Source organism: Coloeus monedula, assembly GCF_965178545.1.
Source record: "Coloeus monedula genome assembly, chromosome: 7".
NCBI lineage: Eukaryota > Metazoa > Chordata > Aves > Passeriformes > Corvidae > Coloeus > Coloeus monedula.
The window spans coordinates 4,403,167-4,426,465 of NC_138787.1; the positions used below are offsets into that span (position 1 = coordinate 4,403,167).

At 41.3% G+C, this 23,299-nt stretch overlaps 1 protein-coding gene across 1 annotated transcript in view; it reads right to left on the reverse strand.

The window, feature by feature from the left end:
• The window catches only part of CPS1 (carbamoyl-phosphate synthase 1), a gene marked incomplete at both ends in the record, with an annotated part of 98,185 nt that overhangs the window by 12,112 nt on the left and 62,774 nt on the right, over positions 1–23,299 (reverse strand). The window contains 10 exons of the mRNA XM_082284632.1: positions 948–1,022; positions 3,631–3,801; positions 5,191–5,280; positions 6,443–6,550; positions 7,542–7,619; positions 10,469–10,544; positions 12,803–12,870; positions 13,394–13,588; positions 19,542–19,723; positions 23,059–23,122. Of these exons, the coding sequence (XP_082140758.1) occupies positions 948–1,022; positions 3,631–3,801; positions 5,191–5,280; positions 6,443–6,550; positions 7,542–7,619; positions 10,469–10,544; positions 12,803–12,870; positions 13,394–13,588; positions 19,542–19,723; positions 23,059–23,122 (1,107 nt within the window). The remainder of the gene's footprint in view (positions 1–947; positions 1,023–3,630; positions 3,802–5,190; positions 5,281–6,442; positions 6,551–7,541; positions 7,620–10,468; positions 10,545–12,802; positions 12,871–13,393; positions 13,589–19,541; positions 19,724–23,058; positions 23,123–23,299) is intronic.

Here is a 23,299-nt window from a genome sequence, read left to right on the forward strand (position 1 = left end):
ATACCCAAGCTCACATTCAATGGAGCAGCTCAGGCTCTGCCACCTGCCTAGTGATGGTACAGCAGACTTAAGTCTAATCAAATTGCCTCAGTATTTAATCACTTTCCCAAGAGGGTGTTCTGGCCCAGAATAATTTTTTGCTAGTGGAATTCATTCTAGAAGTAACAGAACACATAAAATTTAAAGACCACTAGGGTGTATCTTTGGATGCCCTTGATAGCTCAGCAATAACTCATAAAGAAATCCTTTGTTCTACATGAGTCAGTGTCACTTTAGGTGATATAGATGGAAACCTGTGCCTGTGAGGGTGAGGGTGCTAATCCTGGGCAGGAAGATGCCCAGCCCTGTGCCCTCACAGCATGCCATAACCACACCAGGAGACATTCCAGCAGCGCTTCACAGCCTGGCTGCACAAAGAGTGAGGAAAGCTGCCCAGGCTAATCCTGCCCACACTCCCTGTAGCCACCACATTTTATTGTCTCTTTCTTTCCTTTTGCACCTTGGGACATGCCTTGATGGTTACCAGGCAACAAGAAAATACCACACATTTTTGCTGCCTTTAAGCAACTGGCACATCCCAAGACCAACCACTCATGCCCTGGAGTCTCCATGTCGCTGCTGCTACAAGTGTCCATGGGGGTTGGGAGCTGTAACCACTTGTCTGTCCAGAAGCACATAATTCACAAAACAGTCTCCCAGAACACAACAGCTCTCAGATAAATTCATTTCAGGCTGTCACACAGACCAGGTCCAACTCAGGGAGCTGACATTCAGGTAAAGAGGGACATCCAGTGGCTGAAAAAACTGGGTTTTCCAGGACATCGCAGGTTATACAGCTAAAAAAGATCTTTTCAATTTTCTGAAGAAGGTACAGATGCCATCTTGATTCAGGCAGTAATAAGATCACTTTCAAAGATTCATGATGTTTAAAGTCAATGAAAAGATACCTCCCCAGTAGAGGCCATTTCACATCGGAGAACAGGGTCAGCATCTCTCAGCCTGGACCAGGAAAACATTGGGGCCTGGTGAAATAAAGAGGAAAGAGGGAGGAAGAATCAAAATTGGATCATTTAAAAAGAATGTAAAAATTCCAGCTACCGTTGGAAGTGACAGAAAGAGACATGAATTGATCCAAAAAAAGCAGTGGTCAAGGCTGATAAGCAAAGGAATACTTGGCAAAGTAGTTCCCTCAGCATCTTGATGATGGACTGGAACAAATAACCATCTATTCCACCAATAAATCAATCATCTAACTCTTGCATCCTGCTCACATTTCAGTGGTAGATTTTCGGTCAGTGGTAGCCCACTATCGGTATGATTTTAAGGGTACATTTTTAAACAAAAAAGCTGTGAAGCACTTAATTCATGGAACAAGGAGAGATACTATCTGAATCCAGTTGATTTTTCAGAGAATGCTGTTCTCCATGAAATGTTTCATTTGCAGAAATAAAACTATTCCACAAGAATGCACTTTTTTTGGTGTGAAAAAAATGAAACTTTGCAAATTATTTTCATATTTTCCCTCTCCCTCACATCCAGAAATACACACTTGTAATTTTTTTTCTCTTTTATATGCTAATTTTAAGCTCCCTGATGATGATGATGATGATGATGATGATTATATTAGGACTTAGATCACAGCACTCTCTGAGTTTACTTGTCTAATTTGATCTTAAAATAAGAAACATGGAGGGGAGGGAGGAAAAGAAAGTCTCTGTTAAAGAACCAATGACCATTTGTAACAAACATGGAACAAATTTCCTACTACCAAGTAATTTTCTGTAGGGCTTCTCCACATCTTAAACTACTAATGGTATTTGCATAAAGGCAGCAAGATTCCTGCTTAAAAATGTATCTGTTTTTAAATTTGAAGCTATAATTCTGTCCCTGGAGGTCTCCAAGGGTAACAGGAAGCTGCTGCTTCATGACACATAACAATGACCAGTTAAAATGAGACAGGAGAAATTCAAAATGTTTCTCAAAAAATGTCACGTGTCTTTGTGACTTTTAGATCAGTTTTGTTTCCACTGTAAGTAAAGAGAAAATTTTTACACTGGCCAACTCAAGCTGAGATATGGCAGTTAAGGTGGATTGTTTTAATGTACATTGTCTTGAAAGGTAACAAGCAGCAAAGCCTTCCACCACCTCCCTAATTTTTATCTGCCATGACGATGAAAATGCATCATCAGGAGCAGGCTCTGGTACTGCAACTAAGCCCTATTTAAAACTTAGTCAGTCATTCTCTGCCCAGGATTTAATCTTGGTCAGGCCCTGATACTTGTACCAGTCTGGAAGCAAACATGGTGAGACAGTATTTCAATCACTAAAGCTTAAACAGTGGTTACTCTAATTCACAAAGGAGCAGCTATGTTGAGAATGAAGAAAAAAGTTTCATATCCTCTTTTAAGAACTGCTGAAGAAACAAGATCCTGTCTCCATGCAAATACTACTAGCAATAAATTGTAAGAGGATAGCAAATATGATGCATGGATAACAACAAACAGGCTAAACTGGAATATTTTTCAAAGTTTAGCATTTCCAGAGGTGTTAGCAGGTTTTTATATTTGACAAATCCACACAGAACACAAGCAGTATAAAAAGCTTTGTAGGGAAGTTTTAAAGAATAAATCTGGGTTTTCCGCTCTGTAACCAGCATTCCCAGGAGAGACAAAACTCTTGACAGTTCAGCTAACAACAGTGCAGAAGCCTCAAGTCTAAATAGTAGAAATTTATAAAAATAAATTAGACTCACCAAAAAAAAAAAAAAAAAGTCTCAAGTTCGAATTTCAGATAATGAGATAATGCCTATCTGTGACATCAAAATAAAATGTAAAGCTACATCTAGACTGACTGGCTTGGGACACAGATGTGGCTTTAATTTTAATAGGTCTGAACATTTTATTAGTAGAAAGATGTTGGTTTTCTGCTTCCTCAGTTTTCACTTGATTTGGAAGCTATTAAAGCTTGGAAGTTTCTGTATAAACAATTAAACAATTCTCATTATCCCTTGGATTTTCTGCATTACTGTTCTAGATTTTTATGATTAGGAGCTTCAATTAATTTTTTTTTCTTCCACTAAGCATTCAAAAATATCTACAGTACACTTTACTATGTTGGGTCCTATACAAACTTAGTAATTATAAAAAGTAAAACTTTGGCCTTACTGAAACCAAAGGATGCAAAACTTTCACCCCTATTTTAACTGGTGGTGAATATAAAGGAGATTATGTGCATTTGACAGCCCATGTCCCAGATCCTACAGATAAAATCTGGGGGGCATTCACAACACAAAGTTTTGCATGTCCACATGTGTATTACATAGTATTATGAAATAGCCTGAACTTCAGTGTTCAACTCTGCAAGTGTAAATTTATAATGCAGCCCATAAACAGGATTCAGAGTAGGTTAGAAGCTAAAAATAAAGGAAGATTTGGTTTCACTGGATAATTTTCCTCTGATTTTTCTCTAAAGTTTCCAAATAGATTATCTTGACAGAAGCTACAAAAGGTCTATTTGGCCTTTGGCCAGTGAGTAAATTGTTCTCTCTGGGCATTAAAGTACTAATGGTATGTTAATGTGCTATGTTCTGGCTCTGTGGTGGGGGTTTTGTTGTTCTTTTGGAAACCGTACCTTAATCCCAACATATCTGGATGGAAAAATGGGATGTTCCATTGCAGGGAGGGATGACTCATTAACCTGTTTTCCAATCATCACCTTAGTGGCCACATCAATGAAGTCCACACACAGAGTCTTGGATACAAAGGGGAAGGAGCGTGAAGCCCGCAAGTTGCACTCTATCACCTGGTGGGATTAAAAAAGATAAATACCAGGGTCAGGGACTGTCCAGGGAAGAAATAGATTGATTCATATTTTTTGAAATCAGCCCTGAGTCCTCTTGGCAGTGATGATCTTCAGATTGTCAAATAAGAAACACAGAAATCTGGATCATTATTAAAACAGGGATGAGGGATGGGGAATGGCCAGCCTGAGATACAAGCAGACTGATGTTCTTCATCTGAGATCCATCTCTATTGTCTGAATATTAGAACTGAAGGGAAGCCAAAGTTCACTCGAAAACATGCTGTACTATATCCTAAGTTAATGTGCAAGAGGCATGAAAACATATGCACAGCCATTAGGTACAACTTCTGGAAGTCCAACCTGTTCTTTTTCCATGGCAATGGCATTTCCTGAATGACTGGACTATCCTTACTGACTTCCCTCACTCGCATGTGGAAGTCATTCAACCAGGCAAGAAAGTAACAAAGAAGTTCTGCAACGTGCTGAGAAGCCACCTTGGAGCTCAAGAGCAGAAGAGGAATTGCTGTAAGTGAGAATGAAGTGGAATGAAAGAGGATATGAATATGTAAGTTAAGGTACAACTGAAAAGGGAGGGGCTTTCCAGAGAAAGACAAGCACAGCTGTGGGAAAGCAAGGAAGGAAAAACTCTGTTCTCTGCCTCTGTGGAGTTTCTGAATAACCATGTGTGAAACAGAGGAAAGGTGAAGAACAGTAAGTGCATTTTACTCAACTCATAGCCCAAACAGGAATTTTCGCCAATAATGCATCTCTTCTGTTTCCTCTCAGGTTTTCTTCCTATTCACTGTTTCCTCAGTCATACTCTGTTCACATTCCTCTGACCTTCCATTAGCAACAGAAAGCCAACTGTTACCCAGACAGGGTCAGACATCTGCTGTACTTCTCTTACTAATAACTACTAGGACTATTCAGATAACCATCCTAATGGCTTATAGTAAAGGTTTCAACACTTACATTTTCTTGCTTTCTTTTCAATCCCTTTGAAGGCTTAATTTAACATCAAAATAGCTGAAGATGAGAGAGGATATCAGAGGTCTAAAAGCCATGATATCCAGTACATAGGATGAGGTGCAGGTCCCAGTGCTGTCCCATCCTATTCCAAACTGATAATTTTGGGAAGGACAGCAGCCCACAGTGAAACAAAGCTGACAGACAAAGCAAGCAGACTCTCTTCACCCTCAGTGTGAAGGCAGGGGAGGATGCTCTCTGCCACACAGGCAGGGAGAGCTGTGTGATGAGGGGTTGCACAGGCAACCCCACACCCTCTGAACAAGGCAGGTGGCTGCCACTGCCACCATGCCCACAGCAGATATGCAGGACCCACAAACCTCAGCACAGCATAGGCCCTGCCACACTCACAACAGCTCTTACCAGCACATTGTTGCCTTGCACCAAGAACTGGATATTGAATGGACCAGAGATGGCAAAGGCTTTTGCAATCTTTTTTGTAGCAGCTTTTACCTATAAAAACCAAATTTAAAAAGTGTAAATGTGTGTATATAGAATAAATAATAAGGTTCCACAAAATAGAGAGCATCATGGCAATAAATCACTAGACTTGTGGATTTCTTTAAACATCCTCTCTCTCTGTCCTGGTTTTTATCTCTATCCCCACATTTTGGCAATAACATTATTTCAGAAGCAAACATGTTTAATTTCCCTAGTAACCTAGAGCCTGAAGTGCCATTTGAGGGCAGAAGTAAAAATCAGTTTCTGGTGTGTGTGAGAAAGCAGAGGGGAGAAGGAGAAAAACAGAGAATCAAAGCCTTGCCCTGCAGCAATTCCTACACTGCACACTGGAGTCTTTATACCTTTCTTGGTGACATAATGAATAATGTTTTGTTATTTGAGAATAACTAATCAGTTTTTTAAGTGTCTTAAAAGTCTTTCACCAACATGCCTGTCCCATCACAGATCCGTGGGAGGTGTGAGCAGATACACTCTGGAACAAACTGGGAGGAAAGTCTTATTTCTCAGGTGTGTCAATACAAAGGTTTGAATAGCTTTGCTCCAGGAAATGATATTTTCAGAAACACGGCTTGGACATTCTTGGAAACAGAGCTGGAGCACAGATCATTATATTACAGCTTTTGCTGGCTTCCAAGCAAACCCTTAACAGGATGACATCATGGGGCATGGCACATTTCATTTTATAAATGCATCTTAACAACTAACTGGGTATCACAAGGTCTATTCTCGAAAGGGGAAAAAGTCAAGATTAGGTGAGGTTTATTCATCCTGATAATTATTTTGGAAAAGCAGACAGCTAGAAAGTCATACATCTGACATAATCATTTAAGGATTGTGGGAGAAAAGGAAGTGGAAGGAGAACCATAGCATATGTATGAATTAAACAATTGTCTACTGCTATAGAAGCTGGTTTTAAACCAAGGAAACAAAAAATCCTATGGGTGGAAAAGTGTGCACATCTACTGCTTAAATTACTGGGACACAGTTCAGATAATCAAGCCAATCACAGGGGTACCCTGACATCCGTCACTTGCACATACCACAGTGGCCTTAAAAAAATCATTGGTGATTTGATTTCTCCACTGGTGATGGAGGGAAAGCAGATTCAAATCCTCCTTTCCTTTTCTCTTTTCAGTGCTAGTGCAACACAAACCTTCTCCAAGGCTCCCTGGCTGATGGTCTGTGTGGGGAACATGAGGGTGGCATCTCCTGAGTGAACGCCTGCATTCTCCACATGCTCTGAAATAGCATGTGAAATAACCTGCACACAGCAATGAGAGAGCACTTGGTCATTTCACCCTCTCACAAACTGTTCCTTTGACCCCAGCACAGCCCAGCCTCCTGAACAGAACTGTATCTGAAAAAGGATACAGATGGTGGGGCAACAAGAAGTGAATTTCCCAAGATTTTGAGGACAATATGCCTGAAGCAGACACTAGGCATATGAACAAGGAGACCATGTCAGTGTCCTTCTACCATGGTTAAGCAAATCATGAACATGATAAAACCTACCACAGCCTGGAGATCCTAAGGCTCCCTTCCTCTCTCTAACATATGTGGGCTCAGAAGGTAAAAGCTAAGGAGGCTTTAAACCAAATTCCTAAGTTCTGCTTGCCAGAACACAAAAATGTTGCCATTCCCCAACAGGAACAAGCATGAACTAACATCACTGGTATATTATTTTACCCCCACTCTTTTGTGGTGTTTTATCATGGAGAAAAGAAAGCAGAGGAAATCCAGGCCTAAGGATTTAAATTGAATCAACTGCATCAAGGCACATAACCTTAATACCAAAAAAGTGATCATGTCTGCTGGTTAAAAATTAAGATCGAAAAAATAATATGCCTGTTAATTGAGAAGTTTGTGATTTTTTTGCCTTTGCTGAGTAATGAAATGCAAGGCAAAGTTGTAAAAAAAATTGAATCACTGTGGTAATTCCATAACCCATGATAAAATTCTGATGAAAGTCATTTCTGAAGCCAGTGATTTGCAAGTCTGGTAAAAATTATATTCGAAAGGATTCATTTACATGGATAAGCAATGCTTTAAAAATAACTGGTTAGATGTATACAATAAGATAGGTGGAGCTTTTCAAGCACAATGGTTTTGAGCCTAAGATGGATTCCTCTTATTTCTTTACTCTCCTCAGCATGAATCCATGGTTCTATAGTAAATCATTCAGACTACACATTTTTGCAGATCTCAGATCCTGAAAAAACATGTTTAATGTTAAAGAAAAGTGAAGTACTTACTCTTCCTGCCTTGGCTACAGCATCCATTTCCACCTCACGGGCATCTTCAATAAATTTAGTGAGTACCACAGGGTGATCCTGCCATCAAGACAAGAAAAAACTAGAAAGTTTTTGTAAGAGAATATTTATAGACCACCCAGGACCTTTTGGAAGCAAAAGACCAGAAGATCAATCTATTAATATCCTCATTTCCACAGATAAGTGAACTTTGCAGAGATATAATGGGGGAACTTGGCATGATTTCCCTAAAACCACTAATGCAAAAAAAGTTTGAGCTCTCCATAACAACACCGTGACAGGGAAATTTGGGGAAAAACCATAAAGGTCTTTTACATGACATCATGGCACGAAGACGACAGCAAGAAATGCGTGGATCCAGCGATCTCTAATCCCATTTCCCAAAGACAGTCCTTAACTCCAAGATCTTTAATTCTTCCTTGGTCTGAGCCTCCCAGCCATCTCATTGGATGTGGTGCTTCACAAAGGAACTGATCCTCGGCATTCTCAATGACTTTGTAGAGAGGTTGTTTGCTATTTTAGAGTCATACATTCTAGTCAACTGATCCATTCCTTTCTAATTTCTCTGCCTGGTTTCCTAAGTCTCCCAGGGAGAGGTTGCCACTAATTATAACTGGCCAGGAACAACCTGTCCTTGACTCTCACTACCTTCCCTGGTAGACATTGTTTTCCTTCCTCTTCTTCCTGCCTGTCTGTGGGATGCTAACACACACTTCCACTCTCCTCTAATACTTTCTCCTTCCAGACGCCTGCTCCAAAAAACTCTAATCTGCATTCTTCCTGGACAGCTTTGTGTCTCAACATTTTACCTGTCCCATCCACTATTAACTGCCTATTATTTATTAGAGAATAAAATGAAATAAATGACAGTTTGTTCATGTTTTAAAGGCTCCTCTTGAAAAAATACCAAGCAACTCCAAAAGTTACAAGACACAATTCCTTCCATTTATCAGTGCAAGGGTAAATTCACAGGCAAGGACAATGCTGAAGCCTACACTGTTTCATAAATTTAGTGGCTTGTGTCCTGTTACTTTCTGTCTTGCTGCAGTTTTTCACCGGAAGATTTTATACGTGCACACAGCCTTGTTTACTTCAATTTGTCTTAACCCGCACTAGAAGTTTTGAACATTATTGACAACATAAATGCCACAATGACACAACACTGAAACAGCAGTCATTAAAACAACAGAACAAGAATTAGCAGGGCCTTTACCTGGAGAAGCTCTGCTGGACGGAGCAGAACTAGGTAAGGCTTTGGAACCAGATAAACTAAGCCTATGCAAAGATGGTCACAACTAATACTGGTAGCTTCTGTAGAAGCACTCACAGGCCACAAAGCCTTGACAAGACTGAAAAGTCCTCCCTAATTTAGAAGCAGAGCACAGTACTTTTGTTCTGGTTTGCTTTTTGCTAGCTTGGCTTCAACTATACCACAGCTTTTGTCAATGCACAATACTGGATGAAGGAAGAAGTTCTTCCCTTGGCAGTCTGACAACACTAGGAAAAAAATAGCATGTAAATCTAGGGTAAGTCTCTTCAGGATCAGAACCAGAGCACCCAAAATGTCATGATGTGCAACTGGTCACGTTTGCAGCAAGCAGCAGTGCCTTGTGTGTGTAGCAGAACCAGATATCATAAGGATCTCATGCGAACACTCTCTCTTTCCCCTATGACTATGTCATGTATTGCCAAGACTCTACAAATGCAACTCCCAGAAAGGCCTCCTGTACCAGGGATGAGAGCTCTCAGAAACAAAGAACAGCATTGCCCAATTCAAGTCAGTCAAGCTGAGACAAATTAAGCTGACCAGGGGTCACTTTTCTGGGCTAGAACCTCCTATAGGGCATCCACTGCCATCACAAAGCCACCCAGCAGCATGACAAAGTGATCCGTCCCACTGAATGGGGCTTACGGCTGTTGTCTGCTCTGCTTCTGCGAGTGTAAACACAAAGCAGAGTACTTCAGATGAAGTACAGAGAGAAGTTAGGCATTTTGGGAGGCTAAGCACTGTTAAGAACCTGGCACACTACCACAGGTTGACCCTATAGTCTTCTGAGAATTAGTTAAATAATTCCTTCTGATGGAAGTAACAGTGCCACTACCCCTCTAAAACTTGTTCAAAGATAGTAATAAGTGGTCTCCTTGCCTCCACACTAACGTATCCTTCAGGATATTATTACTTTGAAACATATCTCCCTTTAATTCCACCATTTCTTGCTGAAAAGCTAAATTTGCACCTTTTGCCTCATACACTTAAAAATTGAATGGTTTTGATCTTGCTGAAGCTTTAACCACCTGAGAATTCTGAGAAAGCAGTAATATGTCTGACTTCCATAGCCAGTTGTGTTTTCATGTGTTTTCAGACAGTTTCGCTTTGATTCATTTATTTTTAACTCCAAGATTTCTGGAGTGACACAGCCCTGTTCTGAACAGTGACCATTAAAAAAAAAAAAAAAGAAGAGGAAAAAACTTTCAGAAGAGATGCCAAGATGATGTTTTAAGTTGTTCAAAGAAGCCAGGCAAAACAACTCAAAAAGTGAGTGAAAGAGGCTACCAGTTCAATGCTGGGTGGCATAACCTGCCACTGGCAAGCCTGGAAGGGTCCCAGCTCAGTGGCCTACATCTATTTACACAATTAACTGGTCAGGAATGTATGCCCAGTTAAAACAGCTGTCTGCTGTTCTTACTCCATGCAGGCATCCTGGTGGGGTCAGTAAGGATGTTTGCACATGCTCCCAAGTTAGGGAGCCTATTAGGGAACAAACTGAGGAGTCAAACTCAGTGGCTCTTCCCCAAGCAAGGAAGGGAAAGAGTGAGGAAGACACAATAAAGAAACAAAGAGATAGAAAACACAGTAGAGATGAAATAAATAAGGGAAACACAAAAAGAGGTGGGAGCACAAGAGGTACCTGAGAGACTCTGGTGGCTTCTGCTAAGAACTTCTTCATTTCGTCCTCAGTGAATACTACATTCATTGCAGACCCACTGTGAGAATAGGAAAGAAGGGAACACAGGTCAGCTTCCCTTGTGAATTTTAGGGAGAAATCAGTGTAAGGCACCAGGGCACAGGGTTCACAAGGTTACCAACAACCTCTGTATGACAGACTAGCCAAGCAAGCTCCTGACTCCAGCCATTTGCTCTGTTCTTGACTCAAAGAGAGGCAGAGGTGGTACCCAATGACCCTCCATTATCCTTCCCAGAGAAGACAGGAGACCTCCAGAACCATAGTGAAGAAACAAAGAAAGAACTGTGTTTTCATAGCCTTAGTACTGCTGCCAAATCCCCTTCCTGAGCCAAGCCTTTGAAGGTTCCCATAAGCTGGGGGAGATGGCTCCTCAGCCACCCAGCCCCAGTAAGACCCAGACTTTCCCCCTGGGGCAGGTTAGCTGGGAGCTCAGGACAAACATACACTTGGCTCACTTTAGCCCAATTGCTCCTCAGGGACAGATGAAGTGAGGCATGCATGGGTCGCTGGCAATGGTTGTGACAGTGTAAATCCAGATGCAAATCCAGGTCTGTTCTTTGCTGGCCAATTTCACTGTGTTCTTCCCCTAATGTCTCATTTCTTAAGGGAATAGACACAGTACAGCAGATATCTGAAAGCTGCTTTAATTGTAACAGTCAGTAATGTCAGAGAAGGGATCTGGGAGAGCATGGGTCCAGAGTAAGTGATTCAGGTCCCTTTTAAAGACAAGCATCTTATAAAAAAGATGTTGCATTTCCCATTTCTACCACTGATGTGCAGCTTCCCCTTTGCTTTGTTGGGCAAGCCCACAGAGGCTGTGGGGAAAACTGGAAGAAGGATCTATCCTACAAATCAGTCACTTTATCCTAAGATAAATAGACACAGGTACCTAGGTGATTATATTTACTCCTTCAGCTGATGTAAATCAATAGAGTTCAATAAATCCATGAACTTGTGTCAGTAGTACCACTGAGGATGTGAGCTGGTGTACACAGTGCCTAACTGGTGGGGAAAGGCATTTAGTTTGCAAGGAAACTGGCCAATATTAAAGGTCATATCTGCTCAGAGGATGAAGAAGTCTAGCTATGGACTGCCACTGTTCTGCAGACAGAGACCAGGCAAAATCTCTCCTAGGGCTTTTCACACTCTCATTCCGCAAGTTTTACATCCTTCAGTTTCATCTTTCTCCCTGGAGTCCCCCTACCCTGCACTAACACACATTAGCAAATACTTAACACAGAAAGGGCCTATAATGGTTTTAATACAGATGGAAACAACAGGCTAAAAGAAGTGATCTCTAGCAATCTGTAGAATTACATCAGGAGCAGTTTTTACCTTATACTTAACTATACTCAACTTTACTCCTGACAGGAGGGCTGTTTTCTAACTTTGCTTGAAACCACATTGCAAGTCTTAAGAGACCAGATAGAAAAGCCACATTCGGGAGTCTCTTCTAGAGGATATTTCCTTCAGGGTTGAAGTAACCCTTCTCCTTTTCTTCTTTTAAAATAAAATGTGTGCTTTTCCCCCAGTCCCAAAAGCTGATATTGTGCTTCTTCATTTTGATATGGGTGTCTTTCATATAAAAAAGATCCTGTCTCCAATTTATTTTCACTTGTAAACTGTGACCAGCAAACTGCCTGTGCTGAGTCACCCAGCCATAAAGAAACTTTTTGCAGAGAAGAGGGATCATTCAGAACTTGTGAGTTTGCTGTGTGCATGTGCTGGTGTAACCTCCTCAAAAGTCTGGCTGGCTGTTGGAAATGAGGGACTCCATACAATGCCTGTTTAATGAGAAGCAGCTGCCACGGTGTAGTGACATAAAATATGCCTGTAAGCGGAGAAGCTTGGCAAATAAGAAGCGGAATTCAAAAGATGAACTGTCATTTTCTGAAAACCAGATGCCCATCTCAATAAACGGCCTCAGCAGGTTCTCTTCTGTTGTTCCTGGCGGCAAACAATCTTCTGACTTAATTGTACAGGTAACAATCTTAGGAACCTTAAAGAATATCCCAGATGGTTCATGGTTTTGGCTTTGAGATACGCAAAAGCTAATACAGATGAACAGACATTCTTATGATTATGTTCTACCTTTGATCAGTGCCTGATGGACTTCAGGGATCCATTGGCTTTATTAATTGATTTGAGCAGTTGTCTCATGGACAGCTTAATGCCACATATACCTGGCACAGAGTTTTCCACACAGGTCCCCTGAAATTGTTCTCCCTTGTCTCAGAGAGGTTTTTGGAGTTCATATGCCACCTTGCTATGCCTTACCTCAGAACATAAGAGGGCCTCAGCAAACATGGGTAACTCACAGACCTTGCAAATTCAATAGCGTCTCTCTAAAGAAAGGGAGGAAAACATGCTGTGAACAAGAAAATACTTTAAAGTCATTCCAAAATTCCAATTGTAACTGCATTTGCACTTTACTAGTAATTAAGATGAGGGGAAAGAAGTTGGAGACTGCAGCCTGGACTCAATGTAACACACAGCTTCCTGGTTCCAGAGCTGTCACCTTCAGACCTCCCCTGTACATAGAGCTTCACTGGGGAAAAAAAAGCAGTGCCAACATATCTCTATTCTTTTGCAATCTCCACCTGCTAGAACAGATCTCAAGGCTAGCAGGATATCTAAACTAGCCTGTCAGTGGTGCTAACTTCTACTGGGTATATACCCCAGGCTGTGTAAGGTGATTTAAAGACACTTCCTTTCCAGTTTCCACCCACTCCCAGTGCGGGTGTAGCATCACTTACAGGGATCAAAAAGTTCTTTAACATGGGCAGTAAAAATCTGTCAAATGCCTTTGGAATCTTGAAACGTATCAGTGAGTCAGTCCTTCCTGAGCAGATGCACATCCCAACTTACCAGTGTGCTGACTGCCTTCCAGGGAGCCTGGGCCACATGCAGCTTATCCAGCACAGCTGAGAATATGGAACGATCTTCTGCCTGGTCAATCTGCAAAGGATTTGTGCCAAGAATCTTCACTCCACTCTGGTGCAGTGGTACTGCCAGGTTATTGGGAATCTGCCCACCTACAGATATAATGCAGCCACTGCATCCCTATTGGAGGATAGAAAGGAGCACAGTCATGTCCAAGTTATCTTAACAGGAAGAGCTGTCACAACAAGAATGCAATATTTAGATTATGTCCCTTTGCAGGCTGCTGTGAACAAAGACAGATCACAGGGCCACAAAGATGATCAGAGAGCGGGAGCACCTCTCATACAAAGACAGGCTGAGAGAGATGGGGTTGTTCAGCCTGGAGAAGAGAAGCTCCAGGAAGAACTTATTGCAGTCTTCCAGAGCCTAAAGAGAATTTAATAAAAAAAGAGAGCAACTTGTTACATGGGCTGATAGTGATAGGACAAGGATGAATGGTTTTAAACTGGAAGAGGAGAGATTTAGGATTGATGTTAGGAAGAAATTCTTTACTTCAAGGGTGGTGAGGCCCTGGCACAGGTTGCCCAGAGAAGCTGTGGCTGCGCTATCCCTGGAAGTGTTCAAGGCCAGGTTGGATGGGGTTTGGAGCAACCTGGTGTAGAGGAAGGTGTCCCTGTTCATGGCAGGAGGGTGGAACTAGATTATCTTTAAGGTCCCTTCCAACTCAAACCATTCTATGATTTTATCATAATTGTGCTGATCCAGAGGCACCCAGGCTGCAAAGTGTGATTTGCAGTGTGTAGCCTCCCTAACACAGCAATATCCTCCTCACTATCACTCAAAACCGAGAAATAACTGGATGTCGAATTCCCTAGGAAACCAGAGAAGTTTGCAGCATTCACCCGTGATTCCGTAAGTCTTGCCTGAACCTGAACCTGTTACTTTGTTTGCATGTCATACTTAGGTGCTTCTGCTTTCCCAGTGAGGAAAAGCACTGAGCTGACACATGTTGCCTTGCTTTGCAGAGGAAGGGCACTGAGCTAGGAACATGCACTGCACCCCAACAAACCTCAACACTCTGCTCTGTAGGGTCAGGTCTCCCTCCCACATGCTCCTACACATGTAGGCATGGGGACTCTCACTACAACTGAGCCTACCCCCTTTGCTTGCTGTGGCCTTTGGACCCAGCAGCATGAACAAACAAGGTGCTGAGATCTTTTTTTTTTCAGTCTAGCTCTTGGAGAAAACAGCCTCTCCCATGCTCATGGTCAGAGACTTGAGCAGACATGGCCAGAGGAGCAGACATTCATGCAAATTCTTTTTTATTCCAGAGATGCAAGGCAATAACCTCCAGCAGAGAGGTAATGGGAAACAACTGGAATTTACAGCATTTTTTTTCTGCCAGCACTGCTACTCAATCAACAAACCACCTTTCCTAGCCCCAGAAGCCAGACTTGAAGGAGTATAACAAAGCTAAGCAGAGTCTAGTTCAACAGAGCCCAACACATACAGCCTGCAATGCTATGGATACACTTAGCCCTTTATTTTAATCAATGCTCCTTATTCCTGACTAGCTCCTCATTTCTGGTAGTGCCCTGGATGGCAGCAAGAATTTCAGCAAACTGTCATATGTGTTCATTTCCACACAGGTTATTTGTAAGCACTCCAATTCCAGAGGCAGATGGGGCAGAACAGGTGGCACAGCATCCTCCAGCCACAGTGGAGCATTTCACGTCTGTCACTGGGCAGCATTGCATTTTAAGCGAGAAAATAATAAACAGTAAATAACAAGAAACAAGTGATCTTGCTTGCTAACACACATCTTTTTACAGGTGCAAATACGGGCTTCTTTTCTTTTTACATAGAATCCCTAATCCTTTCAAATTCAATCTAGTCAGGTGTGAAAATTTTCAATAGAAAAAAGAGGCCTTAGAGTACCTGCAACAAAGAGCACTTTACTTTCAAATTAAAGATGGTGAAACTTTGCCCAAAGAAGAATCTGGCCCACAGAACAGCTCCAGTGAGGAGCTCTTTTGAACTAAATGTGTTTTACAGTTTTACCAACTTCTAACAAACAAGAAACATAAATCAAGTGATCCATGGTTTGGCTCTAAAAGATAGAGAAACAATGTTCTTTTAATTAATAAGTGTGTTTTTCCTGAAGAAGGTCAGCCCCACTGGTCTTCCTGAAAGAGGAATTCCTTCATCAGGGATTTAAAGGGATTTGGAGTGGCAAAACGGTAAACTGAGGGAAGGATGGACTGTGAGTGACTGGGCAAAAATAGATGATAAATGCTAGTACAATCCCCACTCAACTTTGATATGGTTAATTTTCTACCATAATAAAGATCCAACAGTTTGGCATTTAAGCAGCACTCACTATCCCTAGACTATTTGCTCAGCAGGCTAATACACAGCATGAAATGATTATTTTTTTCCTTTTCACCATGCCATTATGCTGCTGGCCAACAGCAACCATCTGAAAGAGCTTAGGACAGGCAGTGAAAAAGGACAGGGGCTGTTTTGTGCCCACAAGTGGTTGTCTCATGACATCAGAGCTCACCATCTCTAGCTTGGAAGAGAAATCTATGCCTTACCGCTTCCAGACCCATCCAAAACAGAGTAATTTCCTCTAGTCCCTGGGCCCCTTATCATCCCACATGGATTAGAACCAGAGTGTGAATAAGCAAACCCCTTCTTGCAGCTTGGAAGGAGGGTAACAAGTCAAAGTATCTTTGCTTCCAAAGTCAACCAACACCTTAATCTATCCTTGAAATGTGAAGTGTCCCAGCTAACAGCTTTTCCTCAGCTGTTGCTTATTTCTGCCTTTAAAACAATTTTAGTTACTGAGCCTCTAAAATCCAAATACCACCTACATCAAAGTTGGGATAGAATTAGGGACTCCAGCCCTAAGGAGACAGAGGAGATGGCTTATTCAAGCAGATAGCAAAGAATCATATACTGATTTTTACTCAAGAAGAACCATAAATTGAACCTAGCCGCTGCTTACTTCTTATTTTAAAATTCTGCTGTTGTTTCCCAAAGCATGTTCCCACCCAAAGAGCAGCCACTGTCCTGAAAGGGAACATGACTGCTCCACTGAGAAATGCAGGCAGGCAGAAAGGGACACTGCATATCACTTTGTCACCAACCATATTTTAATTATAAATAAAATTAATAACATCCTTGCCATTAGATATCTTTAAAATATATGCAATACATAATCTAGTGAAAGAAGCCTAGAGAGAATTATTTACCCCTTTATAACAAAAATCATTCTTTTTATTGCTACCTTGCTGTTATGTCATTAGTAATAGAGCTGGGGTTTCTTTTTCCCTGAGTTTGAAAACAAATTAGACCATTAAAATTGTACCTAAGAGCCTCCTTTAGTTTTATGAATTGTTTCAGAATGATCTCTGAAACAGAAAAAAGAATCAGTAGAGGCCCTCAAGCAGATAGATATTAAAATAAAAAGGGAACATCTTCTCTGGAAACAAAAAGCCAATAAATCTGAGGGAGGGAATTTTTTTTTTTTTTAATTATTGTCCTCACAGACTACCACCTAACTCTGCACATTCACAGTAAATTAAACCTTCCTCCAATGAACAGCTCTGTTATGCAGAGCTCAGACTCCAGTGAATCACTGCAGCTGTGAATGTCAACTGGAGGTTAAAGAGGACACAAGGAAGAGAAAGAAAAGGGACAGCTGAGTACATCCCTGGGAGAGGACTGTGTGAAGCTGTAAGCATTTCTTGGTGGGCACCTTCCAGCTGTCTCTGTCCTGTTGGTAAACTTGCTCCTTGATGCAGCCTAATTCATCTAATCAGAAAAATGAGGACAAGTCAGTGCACCTATTTACTCGGGCTTAACAGCTGCCCAAGCTTTGCTGCTAATCCTAACAATGTTTAGGGAGTTGAAATATCATCTCTCTACTGAGGGCCCAGGGTTGTGTCCATTGTTTGCTGATGTTTTTACGTACAGTTTGTCAATGATCCATGACTTTTCAGTTATTTCCAACAGTTCATTGTCCATTGAAACACCAGAAGAGGAAAATGGCCAGGAGAGGTTAAAAGAACAGTCTGAAATCATGACAGTGTTCATGCTTTGTTTATGAAACTGGGAGAGATGGCTGTCTACAGGATTGGCGAGGGATCTCTGAATCAGATAAATTTTTAACTTGATCTTTCTCTTAGGGGCTGAATTCCAACTGCATTTGCCTGGGGAAGTATTCCGTTAACAGGACATTAGCATTTGGTTCACTCCTTTTTCTAAAGAAATGACATGTAACAAATAATACATCTTAGACTACACCGTACTGGAGGTCTGGGCTCTGCCCCCAGCTCTGCCCAAGTTCTTTTGCGTTACTCTGTGTAGGCCTATCTACTCCTCATTTTCCCTACTTGCAAATTAGTCATAATAATACCATTACCTTATGTTGCTGCTGAAGAAAAGTGTTTTTACTATTTGTATTTACTATTCCCCTTGGGAATTATTAGACAGTACAACACTGATTTTGGATGTTTCAGCTCAGACTTTGATGGCTTTAACACCTCCAGCACAAGCTGGTTGTTTTCACACCCATGCCAGAGTAGCAGAATCCTCTGGATGCTAACAGAAACCACAGGATGCCGCTACTAGACCTGGAGATCTGCATTGCCTCCCATCAAACTGGCCAAGCCTTGCTCTGACAAGCAGGATAATGCAAGTTTCAATATGTATTCAGTATCCTGTTCACATATTTTTCTTACCCAACTTGCTAATTACTAGCACTCCATGTGGAAATGAACACTCTCATCACCTATCTCTACCTTCTCTTTGATCCTGCAATAATTAGATGTTGTATTTCATCAGTGTTATTTGTCTGACAAACTGTCACACCAGTTTCTTCCATGCCCCTGCTCAGAAGTTCAGTTCTGTTAAGTAAACAAGAGTTCAGTGCTTTTAGAGCTGAGCCTCCTGGATAATCCTAAAGCATACAAAAATCAGCCTTTATGAGTCCAGAGAGCCACCAGAGTCTTTTGGCCTGTTGTAAATCCATGTTTTCCAGTAGTAGTCTCTGTTTTAACAAAAATTTAAAGAAGAGGTAAAACAACCTGTACAAACAGGAAAGTATGAACATACAGTTTAAAAATGGTTGTAGACAGTATTTTGCAAATGGCTGAAGAACAGAGCCTACAGTCTGAGACAATTTCTGATGTGCCTGTGCTTAGTTCCAAATCTGGGAATGATCAAAACATGGCCAGATTATAAAACCCTTTTAGAAATTTGCACCCGTTCACAAAGGAGATGAGCTCAGATCCTAATATACCAGGAAAAGGAGCCAAGAAAAATCACAAGTTTAATAAGATCTGGGTTCTCCGAAGTTGCTTCAGCAAGTTACATGGCCAACTCATGCTGAATTTTAGGGTAGATGAAGTTCCTGAAAGCACCTTTTAGCCTCAGCCACGAATCCTAAATGAGTGTGTTACCCTCTAGAAATCAACATTTTCAATATTGGAGCCAACTGTTTACATTATATATCCCCTCATTATCAAATATGCCTGGCACTCTGCTCCATCTCTTAGATCAGCAGTTCTGAACACTTGAAAATTGCTAAAAGACCAGTGCAATGTCTGGATCAGGAGCTGCAACATTTTATAGTTTGATGGCAATTCCAATGCCCCTCCCTGATCTGCCTGCCTGTATGCTGGACCACATCCACTTGCCAACTGTACTGCAAGGCCAAGCCTGCAAGTTCTTGAGCACATGGTGTGATGCACAGAACTCCTTCAACTGCTCCAGGTGGAGGACTTATACTTCAAATCAAGGGTGTGCTTAACTGCTAAAGCCCAGCAGCGCAAGGGCAGAACAGTTTGTGCGATAAATGTCTGTGCAGCAAATTAAGCCTGCTTGTAAATATTGCATAATATGGCATCTTGCAAAATAATTTAATATTTATTTGGCATTCTTTATTGAGCAGCCTGCTAGGAGCATCAGTGATGTGTAAAATGCAACATCGGGATCCAAAGCAAACAGCTTTTGCGAGCAAGCTCTCTCCCCTCACATCCAGCTGCTTTGCAAGCTAGTGACAGGAATTTTGAAAAGTTTGGGTTGCTTCATGGCTTTTCATGGCAGTGCTCCTGCTTTTCTTTACCTCATATTGGTAGATGTCCAGGATCCTTTCCAGTGACAGCTCCTCAAAGTACAGTCTGTCACACTCATCAAAATCTGTGCTCACTGTCTCTGGGTTGCAATTCACGACCACGGTCTTGTTGCCAAGCTGACGCAGTGTGCGGATACTGGAGACAGCACACCAATCAAACTCCACGCTGCTGCCTGCCAGGAGACAGAAAAGTGGGCAAGGAAAGGAAGGATGCAGAGAAGAAAACATAAACAGACGTTCTCAGCACTCGAGCTTAAAAAAGAAAACAAAAAGCCGGCATTGCCTCCTGTCAGCTCAGAGCCAGAAATGTAATTGTCCTCCCACAGAAATTAATCATCCACAAAACAGGAACTTCCAAGCACAACAGGTAAGTTGGCTCAGCTGCTCAGGAGTGATAGACCTCTATAACATATCTGTCATCCTGTGCTCATAAACACTTCAGTGGGCTCTTGCTGCTTATCCAATCACTGCTGCCTCCCAAACAACGCCCTCTGAGATAAACTAAAGAGTGGGGTAAACTAAGTGAATAACTAAGTGAATAACTGAGTTCCTGTTATTATAAGACGATGCTGTTTACTCCAGGAAATACAAAGCATTTGCACAGATGTGGTGTGAAGAACAGACAACTGAAGTGGGTTTTACCTTCCAGAAGAGCTAAACCAACAACAGAAGAATTACATCTCAGTGGGTTTTACGTTCCCGTACACTGACTCCAGGTAAGCCAGATCAGTAGAACAAACTTCTACAGCCACTCTGTGATCCTTTGATCTTGCTTTAAAGGCTACAGTGACTATGGCAACACTGTGGGGCGAGCACATCCTACTGTCCCGAACCCTGAATAAGCACTGTGGCTATCTTGAAAGGAAAGAGGCACAGAGGGGGCTTGGGTGGGCACCAGGGCTTGGTGCCTGGCCTTGGGCAAGCTGCAGCTCTCAGGACTTGGGCAATGCTGCAGGCTCCAGGGAACACTGGAATCGAGACTTGTGCAAACTACCCCATACATTTCTATACTCAAACATCTAAGACAGGTACCATAAACAGAGAATGATGCATATTAAAGAACATCATTAAATGGTTATGCTTACAGTCTACAAGAAAACCCTGGCCTCATCATGCTGCATTCACAGTCGTTACATGATCGTTAACCACTGATATTATTTTTATATATAATTGTGTGATAGAATTTCAGTCACTGCTTAATTGCTGCCCCCCACCACCTAGTCACAAACTGGTGGCTGTCACAGGTCACTCCCTGACAGGCACATAAGTTGTTTCCCCACTTCTGTCAAACACGAACCTCAAAACATGCCTAAGCTTCAGTTAAACCCCACAGAAAATAGAGGAAAATCAAATCTGAAATGGGATATTGCCCAGAAGGGACACCAGATGCTCATTCTGGTTTTGTATTCCACTTCCATTATGCAGGTATTTTTATGTGCATAAGAAACCTCAACTTTGGAACACAACGGTCATCTGGAGCCCTCATCGGAATGCTTCAGATACAACCTCGGAAAACAGCTGAACAGCTGTTAAGTGTATTCCAGGCACATCCAGTAATGATCATATCCAAACATGGGAAAAGGGTTGACAGAAAATAAATAGTATTACTAGTAATGACTGTTGTAACATAACCAGACACTGCTCCTCAGGAGACAATTACTACATCAATACATGCATGTTTTTGAACTCACTTTCACATTTCAATCACATTGAGTCTATGTGCACACCTTAAAACTTGGAGAGCACTCTGTTGGCCCATGCTAGTGGTGGAAATATATTTATACTGCTTTTAGGGATGACACACAAACAAACCCCCTCCTGGGACAGGAGATCCCCTCTTGGCAGCAGGTGAAGGGCAAGGATTGCTGAGGCGTCATGTGTGCTGGAAAGGTGCGCCAAAGCAAGCACTGAAGTTCAAGAGTGTGTAACTACACTGACTCACATCATATTTCTATTTGGCATATTAGTTTACAAGAAACTTAAAAAAAACCACTTTGGTTTGAATAATTTTCTTTCTAAACACATAATATAGCATGACTTTTTAAATGGCCTCACTTCCCTCAAATATTTTTATTTCTTTGCAGAAGTGTGAACATATTCAACATTTTCCTGCAATATTTTTCAAACTATTTTCAAATAAAATTCATAAGGGTTGTTCTGTTTCTTTTCAACCTAAAACTTAGTTGTCACAAAGGAAATAAGAAAAATAATGTCACATGTTTAACTTCCATCCAAATAATTTAGCCTTTTCTAACCTGGAAGAGAACACTAATTTGATCCCACTGAATTCTGATTACAATTCTGAAAGCATAGAGGAAAAGCACACTGCTTACTTGCCTTCAAAGGATAAAAACAGAGAAAAAAAATCAACTTGGCTATTGCACCTAGGAAAAAAATATTTTACAGGTACAAGTAATGGTTTCCTCTAGCAGCCTTTATTTAGCTGCAACCTCTTCCAAAGATGGTCTTGTTGGATCTAATCAAAGCTGCAGAGCAGATCAGACCAAGAACAGACCCGCATGTCTAATCTAAGCAATGAGTTGTTTTAGATGAACAGTGCAAAATGTATTCACATACATTCAATCAACTTATGAAATAACACTGCCATCCTTTTCATTTTTTGTAGCTATGCCGCACAGCCTGTTGAACAGCAGAAGTGCTCACAAAAAGTAAGCCTAATCATAGAGTGCTGCTCCTGATTTCACTCATCTCAACATTAACACTGGAAATGGAGTTCAAAAAGACATGTCCTACAAACAGCAACAGGAGTTCAGCACATGACCTCTCCATCCAAGCGAAACAAATGGATGCAGTTTTCAATTCCAGCTTTCATAACTCATCACCAGTTCTGGGAGATGTAGAGCAGAAGTATTTCTGAATAACAAGCAATTTTTTTTCTTGTCAATAATTGCAAACTATTTGGAGACATCCATGAAAAGAAAAGTGAAAATCATCATCTACAGAATTCAACAGTCTGTCTACCCAATACTCACAGCCACAAGGAAACTCTTACTCTGTATAATGATCTGAGTGGGTTGAAAAAACAGCATACAGAGAATTGCTTATACAAAAGCAGCTGAAGAGATCAAAATATTTTCAGAGTCACCTACACTTACAGATGTAAAATGCATAGTGAAAATATCATCAGGAGCTGGCAGTAAGCATATAAGATAGGTATGGGAGCAACAAACTTCTATACAAGGTATGAGGTTCTCAAGATCTTAACCTGCAAAAAAAGTAAGATTAAAAAATTTCTGTAAAACTTTGTGGAAATCACAACTAAGTACCATGTGAAAAGTAATAAAATTCTCCTGGTTTTTTTCCAGGACATGAAATGAAATCTCCAAGCAAGTATAAAATGCAAACCTTCTGCTAGGAATTGATGTCCTGTGTACTGTGCTCTGGAGGGTTTTTTCACCATATGAGGAGAGGAACAAAGGAACCACAAGACTATCCAAAGAAGGCTTGAGGGTACAAGGAGAACAGAGGAGCTGTAAGAAAGATTTACCTATGTGATATGGTCCACAGCCCAACACCATCACTCCACAGTCATCAAATTTTACATCATGTTCCTGGGAAGGGAGACAAAAAAGTCATTAGGATCTGTACTCCACAGCACCTAACTCCGTGCTTTTCAGAATAAACAGTTTCTGGTGTTCAGCCCAAATCCAGCAACCTGATCCTTCAGGGCTGCAGTCTGATCTTGCTTTCTGCAGTGTAAATCAAGTGCATCTCTCCTGGAATTAGCA